At 43.3% G+C, this 23,529-nt stretch overlaps 1 protein-coding gene across 3 annotated transcripts; it reads left to right on the forward strand.

Moving 5' to 3' along the window:
- Nucleotides 1–10,272: 10,272 nt before the first annotated feature.
- On the forward strand, nt 10,273–19,512 carry LOC135376828 (uncharacterized). 3 transcript variants are annotated; one of them, XM_064609288.1, is made up of 13 exons: nt 10,273–10,339; nt 12,713–12,910; nt 12,973–13,047; nt 13,129–13,233; nt 13,457–13,579; nt 14,402–14,494; nt 14,873–14,965; nt 15,032–15,118; nt 15,182–15,259; nt 15,337–15,426; nt 15,508–15,725; nt 16,217–16,376; nt 19,109–19,512. In XM_064609288.1, exons 1-13 carry the CDS (start codon nt 10,321–10,323, stop codon nt 19,258–19,260), a joined length of 1,491 nt encoding a protein of 496 aa, XP_064465358.1. In that variant the 5' UTR covers nt 10,273–10,320; the 3' UTR covers nt 19,261–19,512. The 3 variants fall into 3 exon arrangements, with proteins under 3 accessions (XP_064465358.1, XP_064465355.1, XP_064465363.1); XM_064609285.1 differs by having other exon boundaries at nt 12,973–13,233; nt 19,109–19,511; XM_064609293.1 differs by lacking the exon at nt 12,713–12,910 and having other exon boundaries at nt 12,973–13,233; nt 19,109–19,510.
- The last annotated feature ends 4,017 nt before the right edge of the window (nt 19,513–23,529 follow it).

The following is a 23,529-nucleotide window of genomic DNA, read 5'->3' on the forward strand; positions in this document are numbered from 1 at the left end:
ACGAATTTCATGCTTTTGCACTTTCTTGGAACTAATAGGCTCAGAAATGATGTAGCGAATAGCCTGCTGTTCCTGTCTGCAGCTCTCTTCATGGCCCATGCTTTGTGTCCACCAGAAACTGCCCTGTAAAGCTGCAGCAAACTGCCTAACCTGCTGACTACTCATTTATATAAGGTCGAAGACCGTGGGGAGGAGAAATTCATAATGGCTGCCAATGACCCTATTGCTAGATTCTCAGCACCATCGCTTTTTTTCATATGTCCCAGCCCTTGTCCTAAAAGATACCTTCTGTTTCTCCCCATCGAAAACAGCTTGCCTGGCAGAGAATACCACCGGTGCTACCAATGAGGGTACTATGAAAGACGTGGAGAACGCAGCCATGTCTTGGCTTCGTCATGCACCACAGGCAGACGAGAGGCAGCAGATCAAGGAGCAGAGAAGCCATGGGAGCGACAGCAGCACATGAGGCTTTCATTACCACACTTCCAAAACGGACTGGAATTTTAGTACCTGAAGTATCATAGGTGCTTCCATATACAAGGTGTCCCACCGAAAAAGGGCCAGGGGCTAAAGAAAAAACGGAGTGCTCTACACAAATGGAACCAACTGTACGTGCTTGGTAGTTGTGTGGTCTATCCAAAAATATTTTTTTCATCGCCCCTTGTCAATTAAATAGCGGCAATTAATTTTGTAACTTTTTAATTATCGGTTTTAGATCTCAGATGTCAATCAGGAAGTTGTAGTACATGTCGAAAAAGACGCAACTGAAGTGGTTCGAGGTTGCTATGGCTTGTGGTTTTGTTTTTCCCCAGGTTTAAAAATTGGTTTCAGAAGCCGCGCGCACCACAGAGCGCTCCCCATAATTCGGCGCCCGCGCGCGACGATTGCAGTGCACTCTGATAGGTGTGCCGTGAAACAGGTGAAATATCTTCCTCTTGGGTGACGTGGCCCAAGGATGGTCTCCAAGCGCTAATCTGAAGGTCAATGTACGCCGGAGGGCGCTGGAATCGTCGCCCGCGGGTGCCGGATTGTGGGCAGCGATCTGCGGTCCGCCCGGCATCTGAAACCAACTTTTAAACCCGGGAAAAAACGAAACGACAAGTCATAGCGACCTCGAACCACTTCATTTGCGTCTTTTTCGACATGTACTACAACTTCCTCATTGACATCTGAGAGCTAAAATCGATAATTAAAAAGTTATAAATTTAATTACCGCTAATTAATTGACAAGGGGCGATGAAAAAAATATTTTTGGATAGACAACACAACTGCCAAGCACGTACAGTTGGTTCCATTTGTGTAGAGCACTCCGTTTTTTCTTTACCCCCTGGCCCTTTTCGGTGGGACACCCTGTATGGCTACCTACACTCTTTTTTTACTATTTTACAAGTCAGTATTTTATGACCTTTCATGTGTTGTACATGTTGATAAGTGCGCAGTACTTGGAACTTTGAGATATCCTTGTCTAATTTGAATCTGCCATCGCCTAAGTGCCATCCTTTATTCACACACTGTTGCGTTTATTCACACAACATGCTCATGCAAAGTTCAAGCCTCTTTTTCATTAGAACTTTGTTATTGTTTGAATGCCAGGGTAATATGAAAGGTGGTATTTTCTGTTTATTTTACAGATTGTTCAGTGGGTACCTTGTAGTGTGTTGCAGTCTTTGGTGCCATGCAATGTTTATGGTCATTTTTAATTTTTATATGATAATTTCATGTTTATGTGACATAGAGAAAGGAACACTCTCTAGCCAGGTCTTTCGTAAGCTGATATGCCCAGTGATTCATTTTAGGTAATTATGTTTTAAGCTTTCTCTTTTTACTGTGCTGTTTGTTTGATAAACATTTTGGAGCATCTCCCTTCCAGCAGAGCAGTCCATTATTGTAAGGCCATATAGTACATCTGATCTAGTCAGGCATCCCTATGTGCCCCCTCCTCATATTATGTTGTTTGCATATATTTATGGTTACATTAGTTGGTAAAGTTACCCCCTTTAACGGGCTCAGTGACGTTCCATTTATCATCCTGTTCTAAAAATGCCCCAAGTGAATAAATATCTTGTGTGTTGTATGCAAACAATAAACAGGGAGTACACTGTTCCCAAATATAGGTATATTTTGACCACGCGTGTTCTGTGTTTCGTTGCATGGCAAACTGTGTGACCTGCTTTGTTACACAGTTTATATTTCTAGTTGAATACTTGCAAAAGTACTTGTACCACAACAAAGCTGATCTGTGATACACAGTTTGTTACTGTGCTTTGCTCATTATATACTGTGATATTGTGGTTTACTGTTATGCCAAGTGCTTCAATTCTGCATGCAAAGAATGTATGTAGAACTACACATGCGAGACTCATTTGCGAGTCTCAGTAGTAATAATAAACTATAGTTCTTTTCTGAACTCGCTGCTTCAAATTTTCAATCACCGTTGCGCAGGCGCACTTAGTATTTAGTGCGCATTTTTTTTTTGTAAGGGAGCCAAGCAACACAGAAAAATGAAGGGGGTAGGAGAGGAGGAGCATGGAGGGGGTAGGAGAGGAGGAGCGCCCTTCGGGCACATCCCATTTGTGTACTATGCTAATCCCAAAGAAAGCCCCATGGGACCTGCCAGATCAGCCCTTCGGGCACATCCCATTTGTGTACTATGCTAATCCCAAAGAAAGCCCCATGGGACCTGCCAGATACGTCCCAGAGGCATATCCGGGTGTGCCATTGTTACCTGACAGGGATAATTTTGGGCTGTATTTCGGATGTTATAGGGATATCATCGTCTTCCCCAAGTGACGTCTCAGAGATGTTTCTCGGACCTGCTTGTGTTGTCGGGGAAGTAGATGTTCTGCCGCCGACGCACACTGATAAAAACGACATCATATATAGGCATCGTCGTCATGGGCGGTTGTACAACATTACGGTTTTCCAAAGGTGGTGGTGGTGGTGATGGTGAAAGGGCTTGCCGTTGTCGGCCTCACGTATGTGGGCAACGTCACGACTGACGCCCTGGGAAAATGTGCGTCCTGGGCCGACTTCTAGGGGAACTGTGCCGACATATGTCTGAAAGCGTCTGAGGAAAACCCAATAGAACGGACAGACAGGTAAATAAACGAATAAATGACGGTAAAGCGAGTGGGAATATATATGCTGCAGACGATATGAAAAGCACGGGCATTCCGCCGACGTCCGCATGTCGCCACCTTTTTTTCCTGAACAGCTGGAATTTCAGCCATCCTTCGTCTCGCCTGTGTAGAACATACATTTCCCCGTGGTTCGTACACTTTGAGCACTAAACTTGTAGAGTGTTGAAAGGGATAATTGTGTCTTCAATCATGATCAGATGTATGTGTATGTTCGAATGGAATCACGCAGACGAACCCATGGAACGAACCGATATACTGTACCGTACAACTACATTCGCGTCAGACGGGTAGAAATCCAGCAAACCGTTTGGGGAGTATGAAGGGATAACGACACCAACAACAACCTACAACACCTACAAGTACACGGAACAGGTACGCGCACCCGTGTTGTACTTACGTACACAACTATATTCATGGGGTGCCTAAAAACAAAGGTCTTAACGCCCTCGCATTAAAACTCACATTGTACCTTCGATACATCGATGATATGCTTATAACATGAAAACCATGAGGAACATGAATTTCAAAAGTTCGTCGATCTACTAAACTCCGCGCACAACACAATAAAGCTCACATCACAACACTCAACTCAGTCAATCAACTTTCTCGACACCACAATATCACTAGACAACGGCAACCTCGCCACAACCCTGCACAAGAAGCCAACTTATAAACAGCACTACCTTCACTTTAAGAGTCACCACCCGCGCCACTGTAAGGCGCGGGTGGTGACTCTTAAAGTGAAGGTAGTGCTGAGTGTGCTAATGGGCTGAGTGTAAGACTGTGCAGAGTTTGTTCAAACGACACAGATTATACTGGGAAGCTTGACGAACTCTGCAACACACTTGCCCAAAGAGACTACCCGGACTCCCTTCTAACCCAGTTCCGTCGCAAGGCACTGAAACTCGGTCGCAACGAGGTTCTGAACACCGAAACGATAGTGACACGAGCCAAATAAGCTTCATCACAAGATATTCCAACGCCCATCCAAATATCAAAGTCATTCTCCGGAAACGCGAGCCCCTCCTCCAAAGCAATGACCGACTTGGGAATATATTCAGCCATCCAGTACAGGTAACATACCGACGTACAAAAAACCTAGCAGGCTCCTTGGTCAACGCCAAAATCAGGAGAACAAACACCCGGTACTGTGGAACACGCCACTGCAACCTCCCGCGTTGAAAAACATGCAAGCGCGTTCCACACGCTAACTCCATCAAAATCACTTCCAGTTATTACACCCACTCTGTTAACCACGCATTCACATGTACGAGCACTAATGTCATATACTGCATAGAATGCGGCGACTGCTCTATGCAACACATTGGTGAAACCGGCCAACAAATCAACAACCGCCTTACCGGACACAGAACCGACATCTCCCACAAACTCCCCATGAACTCGCCGAACACGCTAACGTTTCTGGTCACAGTTTTGACAACAGTAAACGATATATTCTAGAATTGGGTACAGATCCACACGTGCCAGACGTGACAGGGAGTCTTATCTGGCATACAAGTTCAACGTCACCCGTTCCCTATCAACAAATCACGAGGCACCCTAGAAACACTTGACAAATAAAATACTCTCAGACTTTTTCCCTCCTCTTCCATCCCCTCTATCATCTATCGATAATGTCATGTTCCGCATGGCCACTACCTTTTCCCTTCGTTATTGCGTGCCTGAACCCTGTATAACAAATATATAAGTTACAAAAACCAAACCAACCAAAGACTTTGCTTGCTCTGAAAAAATTCCCCACGTAGCCACTAACCTCATTATCTTTCGGAATTCGGAATGCTCGCCCATTCGTGCCTGTTGTCCCGTTTCGTCCCCTTGTTCATGAACCTGGCATTTCTGTAACCAGTCTGGAGCCAAGATGACTTCATTCATATAATCCCCGCCACACTCTAACAAAGTGACCATTGACTTCGGGCCGTAAAAGCCTGTATGGACCTTTTCTTCCCCCCGGCCTGTTGACCCACTATTCGTATGAACGTTTAACACGTCATACCTAACCCTTCAAATACCATGCCAATCATGAGGACGGTGCCCAGAAGAAGAAAGTCTCTGTTCGAAATATGGGTGGCTCTCGTCTTGAGGCAATTCCCTTCATACATTTGCACCTGTATTATCTCGCTGAGCTATATTATTACCAATGGTTAGTTTGCAATTTCCTGTGAAAATGACGTAAGGGAAGTTGCAATGTCGAGTAGATTTGCTCTTCCGGATGCGCATATCATGTCGCACACTGAGAAAAATTTACATCGTACTTTTTTTTCCCCATTTTGTGAGGCCACAAAATTTTGCCGAGTGAAAGTATTGACCACCAACGGCATGAAATTGTACACGCTATGTACACGAAAACAAATATTACACATGGTGCGAGGGTCTGAGCATCATGATCAGTTTTTCAAAAAAACATCAATAGCAGCCGGGATTGGGACTCAAGTTATCTGCAGACATCTATCGAATTGTTTCCTCCGGGTGTTTCGAAACCTTTGGTATTTGGTATCAAGGTAAAAAGTAAACACGTGGCACCAATTACAGCCCCCTAGGCGAAGCATTGTCTGAGTGTTCAAAACCTTCGCAACATCGATGACAAACACAGCGTCCACCGTCTTCAGCGTGAGTGACTCAGACCATTGGGAAATTCCGCGGTAAGGGTGACCCCCGAGATCATATGACACTACGTCACAACCAACTCGTTGGATTCCCAGGTTGTATAAGAAAACGCTGCCCGAGTAGCCGGGGACAGATCGGCAAGGAACCGTCTTCGGCTGTACCAGTTCGTGGCGTCCATGCATACTGGCTCGTAGACGGAAATAGATCTCCAGAGTGTCCTATTTCTCCTTACTATCGCATTTCTCCTTTCTCGAGACATCGGGAAGCAGTCTGGGAAATGCTGTGGATATCGGCAAGTTGTGAGCCGACGGTCCCGTTGCGTACCCCGAGCTTCCACAGATCGGCTGTGCTGTTAGGGTTCATTAGACATCAGGTACTCATATACGATGTTCACAAAAGGAATACATTTAATTGAACGTTCGACAAGAAAGAATAATTTATATCCCAATCGACTGCGGGTGACAGGAATTAGAGCCAGTGACGGCAACCTTCGCGACATTCTTAATGCAACGTATCGGTAGCCATAGTCGTAATGTGCATAGACAGTGCAAAGTCAGTTAAACGCAGCACAGTGGATTCCACGTGGAAGTACTAGCGAAGAAAAACAGGTTCAGCGTAGAATGGAGAGCTTGGAAGAGTGCACTGAAGAATGTAGGGGATCAAGATGCACTTGACAATAAAATACTGAAAACACTGAAGCTTTCCTTTAATGGATACAAGCTTTCGTGCAGTGGAATGCGTGGAGCGCACGGGAGTGGACTGCACTGTACTGCATGAAAGCTTGTATTCCTTAAAGGGAAGCTTCAGTGTTTCATATTTTAGAATTCACTGAACAAAACAACAACAATAATTGTGATGCGATCCAAAAATGAGGCTTATTACGCAAGTCGAGGAAATCTTTGACGTACCAAGCGCATCGTTCTTCTGATGCGTCTTCTGGCCACCCTGATAGCGTGCCTCATAACTCCATTGCAACGGCGGAATATTATTTCGGCCAAAAAAAACACGCCGGATATCGTCATGCCCGATGCCCATAGTATGAACGGCGGCCGCAAGTCGGTTATGTTTAAAGCTTCCTGTTCCTGTAATTTCTGTGGTATCGTGTCTTTGTACGTTTGAAGAGACACCTTGAACTCTTCGAAGTTCCTGTCCCCCACGTATAATCCGGACTCCACTCCCTGAGTCACAATTTTCCGGATGCCGCGGAGGTATGGTGAAGTAACTGCCGTCACTGCACCAGCTAGAGCGCTCTTGATGTTTCCGTCAACCTTTGTGTAACCCATTTGCAGTAGTTCGTTGTGCAGTTCAGCAGCATGTTGAATGTCAAAATTACTTGTTGTTGCAAAGGTATCCTTCCCGTCATTTCCTCGTTTAATGGACCCATCCAAGTTGTAGCATCGACACCCTCCTTTGAATGTATCTGTTGGGTTAATGTCTTTGAATGAGTCGCAATGGGAAGGTTTGTTCAAAACGCAGAGTTTGTATCCTTGATGTGAAAATAAGCTCTTCTCAAATTTTTCTATTCCTTTTTCGAGTGGCATTTCTCTTATGTACGAGGTGAGCAATCCTTGAAACGCTATGGATACAACCAGCCCCACAAAGATCCAAAATCCAAATATTATTCGCAAGGGCTGATACTTGAGAAAGTCGTTAGTGTGCACTACGCCTTGCATCAGAAGAGATTTGATAAGGGCAACAGCGATTTCCAAGAAGTATACGTTGCCCTCACGCTGTACGTGAAGGTAACAGAAACCAATAAGTGCACACACGAAAAATGAAGACAGTAGAGACAACCACACTTGCAAGCTGAATGGTTTCAGTAGAACCATTTCCTTGGGTATATGCTTCGGTTTCTCAGCGTAAAACCCAACACGCATATTATCAAAATACCCTGCAAAGATGAGATTCGCACGCAAGTGCTTACCGAAATCGAAAGTACATCCTAGGATACCATTACCGCGGTACAAATCTTTATATGATTTGTGTGAGATCCCTAACACACTGGTTGTGGCATTTCTATGTCTTAGTGTGTGCACCAACGTTTTTATACTGGGGTGACTGCAGTCATCCTTCCAACACATAACAAGTAAGCTCTGCCCTTCAAGTGTACAAGTTCTCACAAGGGAGTTTTTGTGAAACACATCTTGCGGGTTACATGTCAGACACTCTTCTCTGTCGTAGCCTCTCAGGTAAGCCTTGCCATTTCTGAGACTCACGTTAAACACGCTAGTGTACGAAAACTCATCCAGAATTTCTGTCAACTGCACTCCCGCTCTCAGTAGACCTTTTGTCCTCGTTGGATCAGCGCCTTCGGGTAGCATGTACAGATTCAATGCACAGTGTCGCCAACTCTCAAAAACACCAGGCATCAACAAATCGCTATGAGTGCAAATTGCGTGGAAAACTCTTCCCTCCAAAGCAGCAAGTTCCCAGTTTCTCCACAAGGTAGCATTGAAGCTTGTCATATCTGTCCAAATTGCGATGGGAACGTCGACGTCACGAAGCAACTTGACCAGATGTTGAGAGTAAGTGTCGATACATCCAGACGATGTCCTAACATGAACTGGCCTGTTGGCTGCAAAAACGTTCAGGAGCTTGGGAAGAACGTCAGACACCAGTAAATCTTCCATAGAACCAAGTGTCTCGACGCATGTTGCTATGTGCAAGAGGCATGCAATAACAAATGCTGTATGACGCATCGTCCAGCCGTGAGCTGACTATTGAAATTGACAGCGCTAAACTCAGGCTCCGCTAAACTCCTGCCAGTCTGATTACCTACTCTGATGGATACAGTTGTTGCTACTCTCCGACTGGTATCTTTTCTACATTACACAGTGCGGTGCAGCCGGTCGATTTTAATCTTAGAAATAGTGTGAGTCATCTTGATTTCTGGTCTCGAGATATGAGATAACATCGACCGCTGCAGACAGTTTACATGAAGAGTGAGGGAAGTAATTAGTTGATCAATACAGTTCTGCAGAAGGCAGGATACAGGAATAACACGATAATGCAATTTTTGACGTAGGAAAAGCGCGAATATTCCTACACTCTTAACTCGGTACCCTTTATTCTAACTTTTAGCAATGTGCAACCTTTATATAGACGTAGATTTCCAAATATTGTAGAGGTTACACGTTTGAAACCTCTATTTAGAGGTTAAACACGACTTCTATCGTGACACTGGAGGAGCAATAGCGGTTACTTCAGTGTTCAACGGAAATCCAATCGTCGTAACTTATAAATGTGCCCTTTATAGGAACGTTGTAACTTCTAAACGAATTCCGCGTTTGAATTTCCTTCGTTTGTTTTTCTTGTTTCTTTGCAAGGTAACCTACATGAAAGGATCTGCTCAAAAGTCACTGTGTTCTCGTTCAAGCCGCACATTCAATCATTCAGTACGAGAGTATCGGATCAGTGTGCGTTACGTTATTATGTCTCTGCGTCTGTGCGAACTGCGGATCGTGTTCAGAATTGTGAAGAATGCAAAAGGGTCAAGTGACGGAACTTTATCAGGTAACTTCTACGGTATGCTCACTACAAAGTTTACGTGGTTACGTTTTTGCTGAACAATCTAGGAACACTAATCACAGCAAAGTCTGTCTCTCTAACACGGTACAACGGTTCAACAAAGTGTGTACGTGTGTCTCTTACGTCCGTTATTTGCTTAGTCCTTTGTCATTCTTCCCAGATAACACAAAACTTCCCAGGGACATCCCAATATAGTTCCAATGTCCCCTGTCCCGAAACGTCAGTCCCTGTAATAGCCTTCGGACGAAGTGTATAGGATACGTTTCACAGTCGCGAAAAGGATCCAGGGTCGGAGCAGCACAGGACGTTAGCATCGAAATCGACACCATAAAGATATTGAATATGAAGGTTCGGCGCGGTCACGGATGGGAAACCACGCAGCCAGAGCCGGATCCTGAATCAAAGCCACAGCCGGACGGAACAGATATGGACCTCAACTGCGCCGCCTGTGGAGAAATCCGAGAATCGATATCACACATCGTAGTGGAATGTACGAAGCTGACACCTACGATAGAAGCGCCATCTCTAGAGGAAGCGCTTGGATTCGGCACAGGAAAATACGTCGATGCAGTCAAACGACGTCTGAGTATGTGGTGGGAGAAAACCCACAGGAACAATAACAGGACCACAACTGGTGAAAAAGACTGAGGAACTGTGTTTTTAGGCTAGGACGCGCACTGCCCCCGCAGAACGCTGTCCGCCCGGTATAAAGGGAACAGCCAACACGATCATCATCATCATCATCATCACAAGGCGCGCCCTGGTGAGAGAACGAAACGGCGACGTTTGAAGCAACGCCTATTAATTCCAGAAGTCGATTCAAAACGCAGTATAACTTTTCAATTAAGCATTGTATTTCATCGTAACTGGCATAACAGTAAAATATATGCAACTGATAATGTCGAGCTGACATTTTTTACGCGTACGAGAATACCGCTGAATGACACAATTCTCCATTAGGCGGGAAACTACGGGTAAACAGACGGTTCCTTTGTTCTCCGTTCGTTCGTTATGTAAGTCGTACACTATGGATATTGCAGAAGAAGGTAAGATACATCATATTTCAGTAGCTGTATAGCTTATATTTGTAACATTCGTTGTTCGTTGTGAATCGCAGCACTCACAGTGCCATCCGTCACCGCGCTGATGTCAAGAAACTGGACAAAATCTACCCTTCACAGACGTGTCTGGCAAAGTGTCGATGAAAGTTTAACACTATGTTTAGACTCTCACAGGGGGAACTCGGTTGAACCATCGCCGGCCCCCCAAATTCGCAGTTCTCAGTGTGAAATAGTTCAGCCGCTCTGTCATGTGCAGACAGCTGACGAGACCCAACACTTTCTTGGCGCTGCAGCGTATGATCTCGGATCGAATGACGGGGAAGCAGAACAGGTTCAACAAAATGTCTGGGGCACCTCACATCCAACGGAAAGAGATGCTCCATTTCTAGAAAATCCTGTCATCGTTGACGAGTCTTCCCAAAGTTCTGAGAGGAGCAATACGTTTGCTGAAGAATTCAAAGCATGGGCATTAAATTCCACGATAACTCATACCGACCTCACAGCACTGCTCAAGCTTCTAAAGAAACAACCATCTTTGCCCTTTTTACCTGCGTGTGCAAGAACGTTGCTCCAAACACCACGATATGCTGCTGGCGTTAAGGTAATGGGGGATGGCAAATACTGCCACTTTGGTTTGGCAACAGGGCTTCAGTATGAACTGCAAGGACTTCAAACTGTCCCTGATGTGATTTCTATCAATGTCAACGTTGATGGCCTGCCACTTTCCAAGAGCACAGCAGATCAGTTTTGGCCCATTTTATGTATTGTTACAAATTGTGGTCAAACTTCTCCTTTTCCTATTGGAGTGTATTACGGAAAATCAAAGAACGTGTGCCCGAACACGTTTCTTGAGCCATTTGTATCGGAACTTAAGGAGCTGTTGGAAAGTGGGGTTTCAGTAAATGGCACAACAGTGGCACTAAAACTATCAGCTGTGGTGTGTGATGCTCCTGCAAAAGCCTACATTCTTGGGATCAAAAGCCACAATGCTTATTTCAGTTGCTCAAAGTGTACAACTGAAGGTGTGTACCAGCAAGGCCGGATGTGCTTTCCAGAGCTTAATGCTGAGGTTATGACGGATGAGCAGTTTCGTAGTGGTGCGAATGAACATCACCACGTGAATGAGACAATTCTAAAGGAACTTCCTATAGATTTGATTAGACAAATCCCTGTCGATTTTATGCATTTGGTCTGCTTGGGTGTTGTGCGAAAGCTACTGACGTTGTGGTTCAAAGGCAACAGGGCCTATCGCTTAGGAAATAACACGAAAGACCAAATCTCTCTTTCTTTACTCAAACTGCAGCAGCATGTATGCTCAGACTTTTCCAGAAAGCCGAGAACTCTAACAGAAATGGACAGATGGAAGGCAACAGAATTTAGAATGCTGATATTATACACAGGCCCAGTTGTTTTTCAGTCCAGAGTTCCAAGCAATCTGCTGTCCAATTTTATGGTTCTCCATGCAGCTATAACCATTTTGTGCAGCCACAGACTGTCCCAGGTATATGCAGATTATGCAGAGAAGTTGCTTCTCCATTTTGTTGAAGTGTTTGCTGTGATCTATGGTAAGCACATGGTATCCCATAATATCCACGGTTTAATACATTTGACTGATGATGCCCGTGCACACGGCCCGTTAGACACATGGAGTGCCTTTCCTTTCGAAAACTTCATGCAAACCTTAAAATGTATACTACGGAAACCAGACAGGCCGCTGGAGCAACTATATAATCGGACTATGGAAAGGCGGAAACTACCAAAACAGTGTCAAAGCAGTCAGTCAGAAATACTGTGTTCTATGAACCAGACGTCAGGTCCTCTGCCGTTGAACTGTAGTGGTGACCAATTCAAAAAAGTTGTTGTACCTAGCATGTTCACCCTGCGTACACACAAGCGAGATAACACCTGTTTGTTGCACGATGGCAGAATCATCTGCATTGAGAACTTTGTGCGCCTTTCGAACACTAATGATGTGCTTGTTATTGGGAGGCAGTTTTTGAACACTGGTGATCTCTATACTCATCCGTGCCGTTCTTCACTGTTCGGCATATACACATCTCGCTCGCTTTCTGCTCTGTGTTCCTGGCCATTAGCTGATGTTCGTCAGAAATGTATCCGGTTACCATTCCGAAACCAATATGCCATCTTCCCCCTTGTTCATTCTGTGCAATGATGTAGCCAAGTTGATGTGTGTGTGTGTTTGTGAGTGCATTTGATCAAGTAAAGTGACTGTGAATGTGCCTAGAGTTGGACCAATTAGTTACCAGTGGTCTGCATCCGATCAAAGGTGCGCCTTCAGTGGGACTACGTCATGTTACCACACACAATTATGAACTGATATATCGGTATGTCACATAGGTTCACCCAAATATTGGATCGTAAAGTTTCCAGAAGAACAAAATTCTATTGCCATCGTACATGCTACCTGGATGCAGAATGGCAAATGTGCTTGGCCTAATGAGAAGGACCCAAGACGCCTGCAGCAAATAACTATGAAAGGCCTGAAGCCACAGAGCAGCTGGTTGACGTATGACTGCACTCGGGTTTTTGCTTTTGGTATGATACCATACGTGTATTCAGTTGTCTAGTATTTGTTGATTGCATCCTATATTTCTCAGACACATATGATGCCGCAAGAAGAAAGCTGGCACAAGCAGAGGATACGTCAGACCTGTGTAGCGAGAACGAATTAGGTAGAGGGAAAAGAAAGAAAAAGCGCAAAGTACAGAGTGAAGAGGAGGTAGAAGACAACCAATTGCCTGCATTTTACCCAGATGAACTGAGCAACAGCTCTGGGGATGAAGTCTGTACGCCAACACCACGTTCACTTCCAACGCCACCACAGAGACCACCAACACCACCTCGCTCTGCATTCTTTGGTAAAGTTTGGAAATGCATATAGCGTTCGCAATAATGAGATTCGTCATAAAACTTGTAGTATAGTTTTATTATTATATATATTATTACAACATATTCCACTCCTAACTTGCAAAGTACCGCTTAATGCTTTTATTAAAAGTGGGCACACTTTGTTCTGCTCATAGCTCAGTAGAAATGTCGTTTTGTACGCGCATAAAGGATGTAGTCCAATTGTTTTAACAGCTACAAGCTCCAAAGGACCTGCGCATGGAAGTGGGAATTTCAGCGGACACACTGCGACCCCTGGCAGCACCTACGGCAATGACGGTGCATTTCCGTCACAGAGTACAAGTCTTCAGATGCACGGTACAGAAAATTATACAGTAGTAGTTCAGGCCAGTACAAACTTCAAAAAGGTGCAGAGAAAACCCACATTTGTTGTAAGATTTTTTTTTGTGTGCGTACGACTAATCTAAAATGGTCTTTGTTCACTTAGGCAAGACTGTAGTTACAGGAATTTTTAATATGCTTCCATCAGGAAAAGGCCTTTTATTTGCACGTGTCAAAATAGGATAAAAAGTGACAAGGAATTTTCTGCTACCTTCTAGTTCCAAATATGGGAGCAAAGCAAGTCACAATAATTTAGGTTTACATTTGCGAAACTCAGTACTGGAATTCTAGGATAAAGCCAAGAGGTTGTTTAAAATGCTTCTCATAGTTGAAACTATAGGGCTGAATCACCGCAACAGCTGTCTTTCAGCAGTGCTAGCAGCATTATAGAAACACGTTTCAAAACACAGCACAATCCTAAATTCAAAAGTTATTTGGGAGTACTTAATTCTTGTGCATATTTTGGGCACGACTGAATTTCCTGCCTTTCTCTTGTGTGCAACTCGTGGATATTGCACTCCTCTGGCACGTGTAGATTACTAAATTCCTCTGCTTTATTACAAGCTGCTGTTGCTGACCAGGCTTCTGACATTTGTGTAAACTGCCTGTCTTTTGTACTTCAAGGGCCGGTATAATATATTGCATATAATTGATTGTCGATATACTACTCTGTATGCATGATCAATTATATGTACAGTGATAGTGGATCTTCTGAATTGACATAGTCTTTTGCATGGAGGGTGCTTTCATTTTAAAATGAAATAATCTTCTAGTAAAATTCACATGCCATGTTTGTAGGTATGTATCCACAGATGGGCCCAAGTGCTACAAAGGTGACAACAAACCACCAGTATGTCCCACGTCAGGGAAGGTTGTACCAGGATTTGCAAGGTAGGTAGCTATGTTTTTGCTCATGACATGCAAATTCGTTTCATGTGGTTTTCAACCTTCCCCTCTGCCCCTATTGCCGCGCATTTAAATATCCCATTTTTCAAAGTAGAGGCGTAAAAATCGGTGAACAAAAAGGACCTGAGACAAGGAAAATATTTGTATCATGTGGTCTTCTTGTCCTTCCTTGTCCCAGATTCTTTAGCCATTCAATTATGCAGCAACTTGTCATTGCGCTGTCACTTCTGCCTGTAGTAAATAGTAGGTTTGATAAGGCACCTAACCACCGCCCACAATGCCATTTTATGTACTGTCACGTAATTCTATATTTTGTGTACTGTGCTTTTTTTTTCGCAAGAATTAATTTACCAAATTTTTCAGAGCGGCGACATCGCAGATGTGAAGTAGCACAGCAACAGCCCGCATCACGAAATGTGCACCCATCCTCCGCTGCTTGCAGTTTTTCACATCAGAGTATGACACAAGTCGCTATCTAACAAATGTTGTAACCGCTATGTTACTTCTTATGTACTACAAAAGGTTTTGCAGCACATGAAATCCATCAAGTAGAGCCCTTAGTGCAAGTACGACAGCTGGCTGAAACTCCTCAGTCAGGCAATCATTATGGTAAGGCTGTATTCACCGTTCTGTTAGAGCGGTACGTTGTTACAGACACATCACCACATGCAGGTGAAACACAACATATGCCACAGCTGTCACCTGCAGAAATAAGGCACCCACCTTCTAACGATGAATTGCTACACCAGAGTATGTAAAAGCATTTGCACCTAGTGCGGTGTAATATATAATTTTATTTCTACTTATTGGTTCTATTATTCATTAAGGTTTTGCTAGCCGACAAGACGCTTCCAGTGCAGTCCAAGAGCAAACACCTGTCCGCAGAACTAGCCATGGAAGTGATGGAACTCATTATGGTATGTAAGTGTCTACTGTGACCTCTATCGTTAGGAGTGGGAACATCAGGGCGCTAATTATACTACGCAATTTTCTTTCAGGATTCTATCAAGAAATATTAAAGCTCCTACACACGAAGAGGCTTACGTTGCAGTCGCACACTGAGCACCTGCTGATGGTCCTTGAGAAGCTTAGTAGCAGGACTGATACCACTGAAATGGTGCAACCTGACATCATTGACGAGCCTTTCAAAACAACGGAAGCGTTCTTACGTTTTGAGGAGGAACTGAAAGAAAGCTCTGAGAAGAGGAATCGGCTAGTAAGCACTATGCATTTCATAACAGAGCCATTACATGCCAAATGATAGCCAGCTTGTCTAATTAGAAAGCTAATTAAGACATTGCCTTATGAGTTTGCTCAGGCGTCCAATCCAGGTGTCTTGTATTAGCGTAGTCTAATTTAAACTCTATACATCTATAGTTTCTTTAGAAGACAATTTATAGTCTAGTATAGAGAACCAAGAATTTCCATGCAAATGTAGTTTTTCCTTTTTTGCTTGAATTAAAAAGTAAATGGCTACAGCACAAGATTCTAGTCTCTCAGGATCACAGGACATTTTACATGATTTCGATGAAAACCTGATGCCGTAATATGCTTTACCTTCTACCAGGTTTGAAATGCTTGTGTCATGTCCTTTTTTTATGACTAGGAACAGAGTGCCCCCTCTCACCATAGAACCTATATGTATATCTTTGTTGCCTGCAGCATTGATGCAAGTATCTGTTTTAATACATTGTTTCTCTAACCCAGAAACTATTCATGAAGTTTGTCGGTGGTGCCACTGTGGGGGAGCGTACGTTTAGAATTTTGTCACGACTGCTGTCCCCTGCCGTCGGTAAGGAGTTCAGCCTTCATGGAACAAAAGGAAAGCTGAAGTTCAGTGACCTACAAACCTGGAGGGTGTTGTGCTGTAGGTATCAAGCAGTGAGAGATAATGCCTGAAGGAGTAGGTGGGACAGCATGAATGTAACATTCAGCTCCAGGGCTACTGTGTCAGAGACATTGTTGCAGCTTATGCTGCATTGCTACTGTACTACTATACAGGGTGTTTCACCTAGCGTGATAAAAATTCTAACTTGCGACGTACTCTTCAAGAATACTTTTATCACCGTTTGGGAAAGCTTTCAACAATTTTCAGTTGCGGGAATTTATTATTTTCAATTGAACATTGGGAAAATTGCCAAGCGAACCTCACGTTTTTTACAGAAATATGAAGTCCTCCAGAGATAACCACAGACCCAATAAAAACTATGCACAGTATCGCAACAGAAATAATGTAAGAATGAGTGAAAATTACGCTTTACCCCCGGCTGCTCAATTTTTGCAAAGAAAGGCTTGCGACATGAGCGTCTAGAGGAGGAAGTGTCCCCGCCTTCATTTGTTTTGCCTTCCTTGTCGTAAGACTGTTATTTAGTTTTCTTAGTGATAAGACGGTAGTCAACAGCATCAAGATCAAAGCGTGGGAAAGAAAGGTAAAAGAAGAGGCGGGGACACTTCCTCCTCTAGACGCACATGTCGCGCGCATTTCTTTGTGAAAATCAAGCAGGCGGGGCTAAAGCGTAATTTTCGCATTTTTTAAAGACTATTTCTGTTGCGATACTGTGCATAGTTTTTGTTGGGTCTGCAGTAATCCGTGGATGACTCTAAAAAAGTGAGGTTTGCTTTGAAAAAAATAAGTTTCCTCGAATTAAAAATTGTCCAAAGCCTTCGCAAGTGGTGGCAAAACTTTCTAGAGGGTAATGGCCGAAAGTCCCAAATTCCTCCGGCGAGTACATCGCCAGTTAGAATTGTTTATCACTTCAGGTGAAACACATTGCATACTGTAACAATGTAACGGATATCTAGGCTAACATGGATCAGGGTACAAGTAAGACAGTGTACCATACACATATTAAAAATATAAGGAGTACGCAGACAAGTGTGCTAAATCATGGTTGACATCAGCTTGATATCAATCGGGTTGGTTTCCTTCATGTGGAGGGCCGTGCATTCCGTACTACAGTCATATCTATTATACCATTTGCAGCTATAACACAGGAATAAGAAGCGTGGTTGGTCCATGCTTTATTTCTATAGAAGGTGTGAAGAAATCCAGCCAAAAAACACTGCGAATAGTGGCTCTAAGCCAGCATGGACACTCAGTCCCCCACACATGATGTCTCCATGTTGTGCTGCTTTTCCTTTTAACCTAATTAAAAAAAAAAGAACTAACAATATTCATGGGGCCAAAGTGATCAATAGCATGTTCATAGCTTAATGTTGCTTAAGTGCCTTCTACTTCAGCTTGTCTGTGGATTTTGCTTTTTACAAAGAATATCGGTAGCAACGAATACATTTTTGCTCCTGAATGCTACTTTGTTCTAGTGTTGACTGTGGACTGTTGTCCAGGGCATGAAAAACAGGCCTGTAGTCAGTTTTACAGAAAAGTTACTTCTAATGTATTATTGGTGCCTTGTGAGGAAATGTAGGTCAGTAAGTAAGACAACCAGGTTATAACTGTATACAGTGTATAGCAAGCCCGAAGTAACTAAGCAACATAATCTAGCTTCGACTGCACTGGCGTTATCAAGTGGGTGATTCCATGTCAACCCAGGCAGGGTTGTCCGGACACCATCACCGATTTCCCTTGAAAAAATATATGTTGTACCGCAACACGCATACACACAGGAGCAACAAATATTTTGGCTCTTTATACTGTGGTCCGCCCGAAAAAAAATTCCATAGAAATTGACTCGGCGACTGAGCTTTCTGACGGAACAACTTTGACATTTTATTCCTTGCCATCGGATGCTCCCAAACTATAGATTTTTTGTTTGCACAGTATGTCAGGTATATCGACTTTCAGCATGCGCAAACAGCACCTGTAAATGATATTTTTATCTTTAATTAAAAATTACCAAAGTTGCAACAAAATTCACATTTTGCTCATATTTGTCTTTACGCTGTCCTCCTGCTATATATGCCATTGGGATATATGAAGTACCACTGTGTATGTCGAAGCATGAACGTGAATGGTCGAACGAGAGTCCAAAAAACCCCATTTTTGGAAACATATCTGTACTCTACACCGCCTTGACGAAAGTGGCCAAGGTACAGACATGTAAATTTGACATCAATTCAAAGAGCACGCTTCGACCTACAGAGCGGTACCTCATATATCTCGATGGCGTATATAGCAGGAGCACAGCGTAGGGAGAAATATGAGCAAAATGTGAATCTTGTTGCCACTTTGGCAATTTTTAATTAAAGATCAAAGTAGAATTCACCGGTGCTGTCAGCGCACGCCTAAAATCGTTGTACCTGACATATTGTACAAAAAAATCTATAGTTTGGGACCGTCTGGTGGCGAGGAATAAAATGTCAAAGTCGTTCTGTCAGGAAGCTCTGTTGCCGAGTCAATTTCTTTAGGAATTTTTTTCGAGCGGACGACAACACATAGAGCCAAAATATTGTTGAATATTTTTGTATGCGTGTTGCGGTACAACATATATTTTTTCAAGGGAAATCGATGATGGTGTCCGGACCACCCTGCCTGAGCTGAGATGGAATCACCCAAGTGTTTTGCACATATCTTTTGGCTTTATTGGTTTTTTCCACTTATACGCAAACCATGCACAGATATTCTCGAAATTCTTTTTCTAGATTCCTTGGCACCTGAAGACCAAGCAAAGGTTTCAAGCAAGGGAACCCTTAAAGAAATCGAGAAGGCTACACAATCATGGCTGCGTCATGCACCAGAGTCTCACAGAAGGCAGCAGGCAAGACAAGCTGCGGAAAACGCAGATAGCTTGTGATACCATAACCTAAGAACTTTTTTGCAAACTGAAAACATTTTTTTCGTCATGCATCATTTGAAGCCCCTTGTGATACTGCGAGTTCTAACTGTGGCGAAAACTGTTTCAAATGTTGTTTTCGACCCTACATGATCTGTGATACTTTGTGATACCTTGTGCTGCTAAGACTGCATATTAATCTTCCTGTTGTTTTTCTGTCGCGCATTACCCTTGACGTTTTGTTACTGTGTGCAAAATACTATGACACCAACACGTCAGTTTTTTTTTGTTTGTTTTTTCATACATTGCTGCCCGTTTGCGGAGTATATATATATATGCAGATTACTGTTAAAATTCGAATTCAGCATTTATTTCCAGTGTTTTTAGTAGTTATATATATATATATATATATATTATATATAATGTACGTATGTACGTGTGTGTGTGGGGGTAAAGAGGCTGATATATCAGATGGCTACTCTGTTGCAAAAAAGCAAAACAAATGAGACGTGGACAACTGATCACAAGGAAATCAACAAAAATTTGTTTACTTAGTGGTGAATTTAGCACGAAAACTACAACACGCTATGATATTTAAAAGTGGTTAACTTTTCGACAGTGGCATTGTCTTCGTCAGGACAAAAGTGTTCGGAATTTAGAAAATTTATAGCAGTTCTATTCTGACGAGGACAGTGCCACTGCCAAAATGTTAACGGCCTTTAAATGTCTCATAGCATGTTGTAGTTTTCGTGCTAAATTCGCCACTACATAAACTAGTTTTTTTTACTTCCCTGTGATCAGTTGTCCACGTCTCATTTGTTTTGCTTTTTTGCAACAGAGTAGCCATCTGATATATCAGCCTCTCTATCCTATACATACCTATGTGAGTGTGGTGTCTTTTATATATGCGACACTTTGTGACCAGTCGAAGCAGAAGCTGCGAACGCTATTAGCTTATCTATTGCGTAGTGCATTTTGTGATACCACGTGCAAATGTCTCTTGAAAACATGCTATTGATTGTGTGCAACACCTTAAGTGTCACATGTTGTGTTTAACGTTCTTCAGTATGGTCGCTAAGTTTTGTGTGTAGTACACGTCATATGCATAGCTTCACTAACCATCTACCTCCTTTAGGCATCAAGGCATGCCATACATCATCTATTTTTTCCTCACACATTATACCTATAGTGTTGTTTAAAATGCACAACGGTGGAAAATAATTTGTGTTCTAATTGCATTCACATTCTCTCTTGTTCAGTTTTTTCTCTTCTTGGATACAGCTTTGTATCCAGAATATTTGTTTATACAAGTTATTCTTATCATATATTCATGCTAGTCAATGATGGAGGGAGGGTGGCAGTGTATTTTTAGACAACAAATGTTAGTGCATCCAGTGCAGGGAAAGTGCAATTTTTTTAGCGTTCTGTATGAGAAGTTATACACGTGTACTCATTTCTGGCATTAAGTATTGCAAATAAATTCTAATAAATATATATGTGAACGTTCACTGTCTCTAAACTGCATGTAACCGACAAATTTGATCTCCACTTGTAACGGTGGAATAATTTAGTAAAATAAGTAAAATAATTTCAAGCTATAAATCCAGGTAGGGCAGATCCATAGAGAGTCCCAAGTTGCTCCCTCAATGGTCGCACGGGACGTTCGTGGCACTTCCTGGAAAGATACTTGGGAGTTTCACTGGGAGCTCATGGGGACTAGCACGGAACGAACTGATGCAGTCCCAGGGACGTGCGCATTGTCCCAAGAGGGACGTCCCTTTTTAATCCCCGGGACAGACTTGTGTTATCTGGGTTGTGTTTTACTTCTTCGTGTGCTTCTGATAAACCATAGCCGTGTCATTGTCACACAATCGTCGCACATCGTCTGATGTGTCATTCTGACATATCAGAAAGGAATAAAAATGTTTCCGGCGTATACTGGAGAGGAAGTTGCAACAACGTCAGGACTGCAAAGAGTATACTCCCTTGAAACTGAATGTCGTTCACCACAGCTGAAGTATTGGTATCGTGACATCCTCGCGCTCTTGCCTCAGCTGTTATAGTTCCAGGTTTGCCAATTAAATAATACATATGCTCCAGTTGCAATTATTTCTTTCTTTCATTTGTTGTGCATGTGAATCTGTACATGTAGTGATCACTCACTTTTCGTCACTGGAAGCCCTTAGATGAATTACGTATATTACAGCTATATGTTCCGAATGACAGTATGCGTTCTGCACTGATGAGAGCTCATTTTGAGCACCATTTGTTCTGTAGCGTCTGTGAAGAGGAGAGCGTCTTAGAGATAGCCATGGCCTGGCGAAACTCTAACTTTTACGTCGGTGTGGCGGTTAGGAGACAGTAACCTCTATTTATAGGTGATCTGTCTAACGTTTATACAGGGTATTGCCTATAGGTTACAAGGTAACTTCTGAAAGAGAGGGTAAAAATTTCTTTACTAGAAGGTACCAGGTTTAGAGTGTATGGCTGGTGGCGTTCGTACAGTTATTCGTTTGCGTCCTAGACACTCTTGTGGTGATACCGTGCCAGAAGCTTGTTCCACGATAAGAAGCACAACGAATTCAACACTAAGAAAATTTCATATTCGTGTTCATCGTGACGCTGTTTATGTAATCGTTGTTCACGTGATCGGTCATTCGCAGCATGCTCTGTTTGTTGCGCAGCTTATGTCGCATAGCGCAACGCTCCAGAACTCAGGTCACAACCAACAAAATATTTGGTAATTGATGCACTTCAACGTCTGGGATATTTAAAGTGGTTGGTGCACCACGACAGATGTGGTTCATTAATTCTGCACGCATCGTGCCCTACTCCAGTATATTGAGAAGAAAAAAAATATAATGGTGCGTCTTTGTGTCGTACTTGACCACGTAGAGACTGTCGATAACACACCGGAGCGAAACACAGGGGGAGCAACCTCAGAGCTGCAGTCAGTCATATTGGTGTCCCCTAGCACGTGGCCTCACTGATCGGGCCCTTCTGGCGGCGACGAGTGCTGTGATGTCAGACGCGGCTAAGTTTCGGTACGCGGAGTGTCAATTTTCACGCTTGCCAATAAACCTTGTGCGCATCCACAAGATGTCAATGCGTGCTTCACTTCTATTGCACCGTGCACGACCTGTAACAAGATCTTAGAACAGTTATATTCCAGGTCTTGTTGATCGACGGAAAAACGTTATAGCACGGTGGATGGAACGTACAGGATCAGCAATGAGAAGTAGCATAACCCCCACATAAGCTCCCACGGTGCCTCCCCAATACGGAAGTCAATTTCGCCTATAACTGAATTACAGGGTGCAGCCTCCAAGTAGTAGACAACGCGCACAGAACATTGAGGTGAGAATTTGCTTGAGCTATTATCTCTCCATCTCGATAGCGTCTATGATTTTAGCTGTTTTCTGTTTGAGATATTCGTTTGCTTCAGTGACAGGTGAACTTGCACGAGGCTACACCACCCCTAGTATCTGTCCACCCAGGAGAGGTAAATAAGTGCGTGTGTGTGTTGAGGGGGGTAGTATTTTTCGATCATTGGTCCACAGAAAAGAAAAAAAAGAAGGACGTAGGCCACAACATTAAAATGTTACAACCCCTTATTTGGGAAGATTGCCAATGAGGTTGCTCCACGGGCAAGAGGATTGGTAAAATATGTCAATCCAAATCAGTTTTCAGTTCTGCATGTGAACGCACGTTCGGTTGTTAACAAACGCACGGAAGTACTTTTCCATGACATGTCTTACTGTTGCGATGCAGTTATGTTTACAGGTCAGATATGCCGATTTTGAAGTGCCGCAGAACTGAGCGATACTCACCCTGTGTGTTCATTACCGAACACTGAATATGTGTGCGAGATATCTTGCTCCAACTGTTCGTAGTTTTTTAGAAAACAGGTTTTTTAGTTCCCACGCCCGGCCGTCAGACTGTCGGCAAACCCTGCGCACGGGCGCACCGACGTCACTGCTCTCGGTTTATCTGTCTTTGGCTTGGCGTGGACTCTTGGCTTGGCCGCTTGACTTCTTTCGTTTCGTCCTCTGTTTATCGTACATAAGCGAACAGCTGTTATGTTGTTGCTAAGCCGGAAACAAAGCATGTGAATATTTTTTTTTTGGCACGGCGTCGTTTGGAAAGTGCACGTCCTTTTTTGACCTTGCCTTTTATGGGCTGGAGCGATATGATACGGGATATGCCACGGCGAAGCTGTCGAAGATGCGACGGTGCTACGCTGTTAGAACAATTCATCGGAGCATTCAGGTGTTACCTATTATAAGCTGC

The sequence above is a fragment of the Ornithodoros turicata genome, chromosome 1, assembly GCF_037126465.1.
Source record: "Ornithodoros turicata isolate Travis chromosome 1, ASM3712646v1, whole genome shotgun sequence".
Lineage (NCBI taxonomy): Eukaryota > Metazoa > Arthropoda > Arachnida > Ixodida > Argasidae > Ornithodoros > Ornithodoros turicata.